Genomic DNA, 7217 nt, shown 5'->3' with positions numbered 1-7217 from the left:
CTCTCTCTCTCTCTCTCTCTCTCTCTCTCTCTCTCCAGGCTCGTTGTTGTCTCCTCGACGCTCTGATCAGCAGCAGGAGCACTCGTCGTCGACGACCACACTGGAGCCACACACTGCGGCACTGAGGCAACTTGTACTCTCGTATTACGACGCCGCTCGGTACGCTGCTGCTGAAGGCACCTCAGCACCACACTACTATCCACCAGCAGCACTCTCCTCTCTCTCTCTCTCTCTCTCTCTCTCTCCCACAGCCCAGCGAGGCGCAGTCAGAGTCCTCAGACTACGGCCACCACGACCACCACCACCACCGCCGCCAGTGCCAGTGCCAGTCAGCCAGTCAGTCCTCTCTGCCTCTGCTCTTGCTGCTGCCACGTTCCTTTGCCCAATGTGAGAGAGAGACAGAGCCTGAGAGCGTGTGCTCTAGTGCGTTCTCTCCCTGCTAGGCGTTGGCTAAGTCCCCGTGTGCGTCCACCGCCGCCACCAGCAGCAGCGTTGCATGTGTGTTCTCTGATGCACCGCATGCACCGTCATCCTTCTTCTGCACTTCTTCTGCTCGTCGTCGCCGTCGCCGCCGAGCCTGCTCCCCAGCCAGCTCCGCACTCGCTTCCTCGCGCCCAGTCACGCCAGCAGCAGCGGCCTCGCCTTGCCTTGTCTTTTCCTCTCCTCTCCTGTCCTCACTTGCGACGATCAGACTGCAGCCCCAGCGAAGAGACTTTTGTTCAATTCTTTAAGTCCTGAACTCCAACGCTGCAAACTCCCAAAGAAGGTAAGAAATTTTTTTATTTGTGCTTTTTCCCGTTAGCTGTGCAGTATTGGCAACAGTAGCAGCAGCGACAATAACAACAACAACAACACCATCAGCATCATCATCAGCAACAGCAACAGCAACAACGCCTGGCGCCTTTTCATGCTGCCTCTTCATTCAAGTGTTCAGCATCTTATCTTCAGCCTTCTTCTACTCATCCTCCTCCAATTCGGTCATCTCGTCTCGACAAGTGCCCCAGGCCACTTTTCTAGGCCTCCCCCGTCTAGCCGGTCTGGGGTCGCTCTCCCTCCTCCACCTAGGCCCTGTTTGATTAAGTGCATGTGTCTGTGGTGTGTTGGGTCCGTCTGCGACGTGTCTGCTCTCTCTCTCTCCGTCTCCTCACTCTGTCTCCTACTCTTCGTCCCTGCATTGCCTCACTCGGTCTCTTCTTTCCTCTCTTCTGCCCGGCCGCTCTCCTCATTGTTCACCCGCCGCGCTCTCTCAGCTAAGGGCCTAGCAGGCCAGTGCAGTGCTGCTTTGTCTCCTCTCTCCCCACCACCACCGCGACGACCACTCCGAAGCCCCGCTTTGTGTCCGCTTTGTGCACTCTCTCTCTCTCTCTGGTAGAGAACAAAACCCCGTCAAACAAATCACCGTCATCAGTGCACACACCACACTGCTCTTCACCCCTTCCCACCTTTCGTTCCTTCAACAATGCCCACAGTGTACCCCACCAGTGTTTAACAGGTGTAATCTCTTTGTCTTTATAATCTCCTCTTCACCTTGGTGCTTTGCTTTGTGTTGTGTTTTTCTGTGTTTTCCCTCTTCACCTTTGCAGTTGAGCGAGTGGTGGTGCCCAGCAAGTCGCTCCCAGCCCTTCTCATAGAGGGCCACGCGTCAAAATAGCACCGAGTAGAAGGCACCAGCGCCACCACTGTCTGCTGGCCAAAAATCACAGCATCAGCTGCACCACATTTCATTTAGAATACACGCCGTCTCTGTCGTCTCTCCCGCCACTTGTGCACCAGAACCAGCAGCAGCAGCAGATTCTATCCGGCGGTGCCAGTGCCCGCGCCTTCACCCCCACCCGAACAGAATATTCAGAAAAAGGCGCAACTCCTGAAGAGAAGAAGAAGAAAGGGAAGAATACAAAGCCGAGAGGAGCCAATGCCACCAGGCCACCAGCTCCAATGTAGGCAGCCAATATCNTTCTATCCGGCGGTGCCAGTGCCCGCGCCTTCACCCCCACCCGAACAGAATATTCAGAAAAAGGCGCAACTCCTGAAGAGAAGAAGAAGAAAGGGAAGAATACAAAGCCGAGAGGAGCCAATGCCACCAGGCCACCAGCTCCAATGTAGGCAGCCAATATCGCCTCTGTATCGCTCCGAGCCAGCAAGAGTGAACAGCAACAGCAGCAGCTAGAGTCTCTCCATCCTCTCGCTCCCTCCATTCTCTCTCTCTTTCCATCCATCTCTGCCTCCACTGCAGCTCGAGGCATAATTAACACGCGTGTGCAGGCGCTCTAGCAGGCGCGCTCGAGACGCGCTGATGCAATCGCGCCTGGCGCCTGCCACTTAAGTGTGTGTCCACCGGCCTTGTCGCCGTGCGCACACACTGGCTCACTCAATGACTGACTGACTGACCACAACACTGAGCTGACTTTCTTTCTTTCTTTCATTGCTTGTTGATCCTTCACTAACTCTCTTTCTTTCTCTTTCTCTCTCTTGTAGCTTAAGACGCAAAGAACACACAGCTCGGCGCCACCATTCACCTCCACGACGACGACGACGACGAAGGCCTTAGGNCTTGTAGCTTAAGACGCAAAGAACACACAGCTCGGCGCCACCATTCACCTCCACGACGACGACGACGACGACGAAGGCCTTAGAATGGCGGCAGCTCTTGGAGGAGGCAACAGCAATCCTGCTAGCTTGCAGCAGCAACAGCAGCAGCAATACTGCCTGAAGTGGAACAGCTTCCACAACAACATGAGCGAGCTCTTCCAGACCATGCTCATCCACGAGAACCTCGTCGATGTGACGCTCGCCTGCGAGGGCCAGTCCATCAAGACGCACAAGATGATACTGGCCGCCTGTAGCAACTACTTCCTGACACTTTTCACCACCAACCCGTGCAAACACCCGATTGTCATCCTGAAGGACGTCAAATTTAACGACCTAAAAGCCATCATTGACTTTATCTACAGCGGCGAGGTGAACATTCCCCAGGAGCAGCTCAACTCGCTGCTGAAGACCGCCGAGACGCTGAAGATTAAAGGGTTGTCAGAGTTTGGCGCCGAGAAGCAGGTGCCCAGTGCGTCGACAGGCGTCTCGCTGAAAAATAGCCTAAACACGGCAATACCGGTCAACTACGGCACCAACTCGAGCCAGCTGTACGCGGCTTTTGGGAAGAAGAGAAAAAGGCCACGGCTGCAGTTTTCTGGTGCTCTCAGTGCCCAGGGCGGCGTCGGCGGCGGCCTTCCTAACTCCAGTGCAATCAACCTCAACCACATCAATAACAGCGTCAACAGCGGCGTTAAAACGTACGCCAAGTCAATGGTGAACAGTCTGAACAGTCTTCAACAGCAGCAGCAGCAACAGGTCAAGGCCGAGTTGGCGGCAACCAACGGCGACACCGGTGACACCAGCGATGAGGAGGACGAGGAGACGCCCAGTGCTGGTGCTGGTGGTGTCAATCTGCTGGCGAACAGCAACAGCAATAACAATTCAAGCAAGTCATTGAGCTACACCAACTCGCCCAGCTACAAGGCCCTCGCGGCGGTGAACAACAGTAGCACCAGCAGCAGCAACAACAACAACAACAACAACATTGCTGAACATGAGAATGAACGCGATGAAGAGGAGTTTGAGCCGACGAAGCTGCTCGAGCAGTCAATGTCCACGCCGGAGGTAAGAGCTCTCTTATTCTGCTGCTGCTGCTGATGATGATGATGATTAATTTCTACTTATTTCAGAACACCGGGGTCGACTACTCGCCGGAGAACAACAATGATGGACAGGTGCAAAGTGGGGATGAGGAAGAGGGGGAAGGTAAGAGTGATGCTGATGATGGAGTTTGAATGGAAGTTTTTTAACGCTCAAATTCCCTTCTCAGACAATTCAAAGGGATTCCTCATGGACGACGAGTACTCCTCGAACAATTCCAACAATGACAGCGTCAGTGTGATGCCGGTAAACAGTTTCGCCAATCAGTTTGTCAGCGTCAACTCCTCTGCGAACAGCAACAGCAGTGTCAATGGCGGAGCCTCATCAAGAGGCGGCAGTGCAAGTGGTGGTGGTGGTGGCGGAACTTCCATTGAAGGCATCAGAGGTAAGGACGCAATGGCCTCACGCAGTACGTCTTTTCTTCTACTCTTTTTCCTAGTGCATCTTAGTGCATCCTCTGCAGATCATTGTAAACTAATGTGTGCTTCTTCTTCTTCTCTAGAATACGAGCAACTGCTGGCGGAGATCCAACAGAAGAACCTCACCATCTGCCCGATCTGTTCGAAGGAGTTCATCAAAAAGTCCAAACTAATTCGGCACTACCACACGCACTTCAGCGACTTTAGGCCAAAGTTTAGCTGTGTCTTCTGCGGAAAGCTGTTCACGACCCAGGACTGGTGCAAGCGGCATGCACTGAACTGCCAGCTGAAGCAGTACCAGCACATCTCGCACCTCGACCTCTACAATGAATAAGTGCACTGTGTCTGTGTGCTCACCACCCACCACCAACTGCTCTGACCTCGTCACCCTCTTCTGCCCTTGACCTTTGATAACTTTCAAATGAGAAAACTTCACCTCCTTCAGTGCCTCAAAGCATCACCACCACCCCCTTCATCATCACCACCACAACCTCTTCTTCTTCTCCTTCTTCAGCCGTCGATGCACACGATGCACCGAATCGGTCACCACTTGTTACGCTATTTTTCAATGTTTATTTCGGTTGGTAGATCAGATACTTTTATTTTGGCTAATCGCGTGTACCGGACTACTATTACTTTTTAGGAAGTAGTCCATACACTACCAGAACAGGCAAGCAAGCAAGCAATTATCTTCATTTACCTTCAAATTATTGTCTCTGGCAAATGTTCCTCTTTCATCGACACACTCGTGCATTACTTCTTCACCTTCTCTGCTCTACTTCCACACACATCTACACCACCTATACCCTCCCCTAGGATTGCAATTTTTCACAATTTTCCGGTGCTGTTATTCTAATTTAATTGAGTTTTTCCCCTTTCTCTGGCCCAACTTATTCACATTTACACTGTAACTAAACACACATCAATCGTTAGGCGCAATTATTTTTCGTACTCTCAATCGGTTGTTTGCACACTGACACTGACGACTGTTTTTAACATCTTATCTTCTCTTTTTCTAATTTAATTTTTTCACAATGAAACGCATGCTATTATTTTGACATAATTTTATAATTACAAAAAACTATTATTTTTCTTTGAAATACTGTTTTCTACTTTCTAATTTGCACACCTCATGTTTTATACTTTGCAACCTTTTTTGTTCGTTATCACCTCCTACTGCAATCTTCAACTCTAGTTTTTTGTTTACTGTTCATCTTTAACTTTATCCTTTAAACTGTATCATTATCATCATCATCATCATCACTCTCATTTCTTCACTAAACCAAAAGTACAACCTCCTTCTGAGCATTCTGACCTTTTGATGAGGATTTCAAAATCTTCTCTCTAATGATAGTTAAACTAAATTTGCTGAAATTATAATAAAAGTCAAACTCAAAGTTTAACTATCTCAAAAACTTATCACCTTTTTATTCAACGGTTTCGACTGAGTAACAGTCAAACAGGTGTAATCTCTTTGTCTTCATAATCTCTTCTTCACCTTGGTGCTTTGCTTTGTGTTATTCTGTGTTTTCCCTCTTCACCTTAGCAGTTGAGTGGAGTGGTGGTGCCCAGCAAGTCGCTCCCAGCCCTTCTCAAAAATGGCCATGCGTCAAAATAGCACCGAGTAGAAGGCACCAGCGCCACCACCGTCTCCAGCTTAAAAACCCAGCAGCAGCAGCACCAGAACCCAAGCTGTCATTTTCATCTCTCCCCCTTGTGCCTGTCAGCAGCAGCAGCAAATCTAGAACGACGACAACATTCACCTCTACGACAACTACGACGACGACAAAGGCCTTATGATGGCGGCAGCTTTTGGAGGAGGCAACAGCAATCCTGCTAGCTTGCAGCAGCAACAGCAACAGGTCAAGGCCGAGTTGGCGGCCACCAACGGCGACACCGGTGACACCAGCGATGAGGAGGACGATGAGACGCCCAATGCTGGTGCTGGTGGTGTCAATTTGCTGGCGAACAGCAACAGCAATGACAATTCAAGCAAGTCATTGAGTTACTCCAACTCGCCCAGCTACAAGGACCTTGCGGCAGTGAACAACAGTAGCACCAGCAGCAGCAACAACAACAACAACAACAACATTGCTGAACATGAGAATGAAAGCGATGAAGAGGAGTTTGAGCCGTGGAGGCTGTTCGCCAGCAAATTGTTCGAGCAGTCAATGTCTGTTCTGGAGGTATGAGCTTTTTTATTCTTTTTCTGCTGCTGATGATGATGATGATTATTCATTACTACTTATTTCAGAACACCCGGGTCAACTACTTGCCTGAGAACAACAATGACGGACAGGTGCAAAGTGGGGATGAGGAGGAGGGAGAAGGTAAGAGTAGTGCTGATGATGGAGTTGGAATGGGAGTTTATAACGCTCAATTCTCATTTGCAGATAATTCAAAGGGCTTCCTCATGGACGACGAGTACTCCTCGAACAATTCCAACAATGACAGCGCCAGTGTGATGCCGGTGAACAGTTTCGCCAATCAGTCTGGCAGCGTCAACTCCTCTGCGAACAGCAACAGCAGTGTCAATGGCGGAGGCTCTTCAAGAGGCGGCAGTGCAAGTGGTGGTGGGGGTGGCGGAACTTCCTCACGCGTTTCATTAAAAGTGAAAAGAAAAAAAAGATGTGATTGTGGAGAGGAATACGTGCGCAACCGTGCTCTTAAAAAGCACAAGAAAAAATGTGCACTTTTCACTACTCACATGGGAACATGTAAAGAAGAAATGTGCAATTCTCCATATCATCTTTTTTAAGGCTGCCGCTGCTGTCTTCTCTCTTTCTCTCCTTTTCTGTCTGTCTTTTCTTCTGCTGCTACTCACCGCCGTAGTGAAAGAGTATTGCACCAACTTCTTATCTCAGAGCAGGATATCATTACCTTGATCATCACTACTACCACCACAAGCAGCACTTCATCGCATATCATGAGCATTTTGTGCATTTTTTCTTGTTTGCCGTTGCCATTTTAATCATCCCGCTTTTATCATTTTAACTTAAAATATATTACTTATCTTAAAACAAGCAAATCCTCAGGAGAACTAAAGTATCCCAGAGGAGCTCATATGCACTTTCTGCACTTCGAGTCACTCTCTTCCGAACAGTTCTT

The 7217-nt window shown here is 49.7% G+C and overlaps 1 protein-coding gene across 1 annotated transcript; it reads left to right on the top strand.

The window, feature by feature from the left end:
- Positions 1 to 2634: 2634 nt before the first annotated feature.
- LOC108380881 (protein tramtrack, beta isoform-like) lies at positions 2635 to 4443 on the top strand. The gene is made up of 4 exons (XM_017637280.1): positions 2635 to 3654; positions 3720 to 3795; positions 3860 to 4075; positions 4193 to 4443. The coding sequence occupies exons 1-4, from the start codon at positions 2635 to 2637 to the stop codon at positions 4441 to 4443; spliced, it is 1563 nt and encodes a 520-aa protein (XP_017492769.1).
- Positions 4444 to 7217: the final 2774 nt, after the last annotated feature.

This window comes from Rhagoletis zephyria, unplaced genomic scaffold (assembly GCF_001687245.7).
Source record: "Rhagoletis zephyria isolate East Lansing unplaced genomic scaffold, Rhagoletis_zephyria_1.1 Rzeph_scaffold_20700, whole genome shotgun sequence".
In the NCBI taxonomy this organism is placed as follows: Eukaryota; Metazoa; Arthropoda; class Insecta; order Diptera; family Tephritidae; genus Rhagoletis; species Rhagoletis zephyria.
This window is presented reverse-complemented; position numbering and strand designations above follow the sequence as displayed.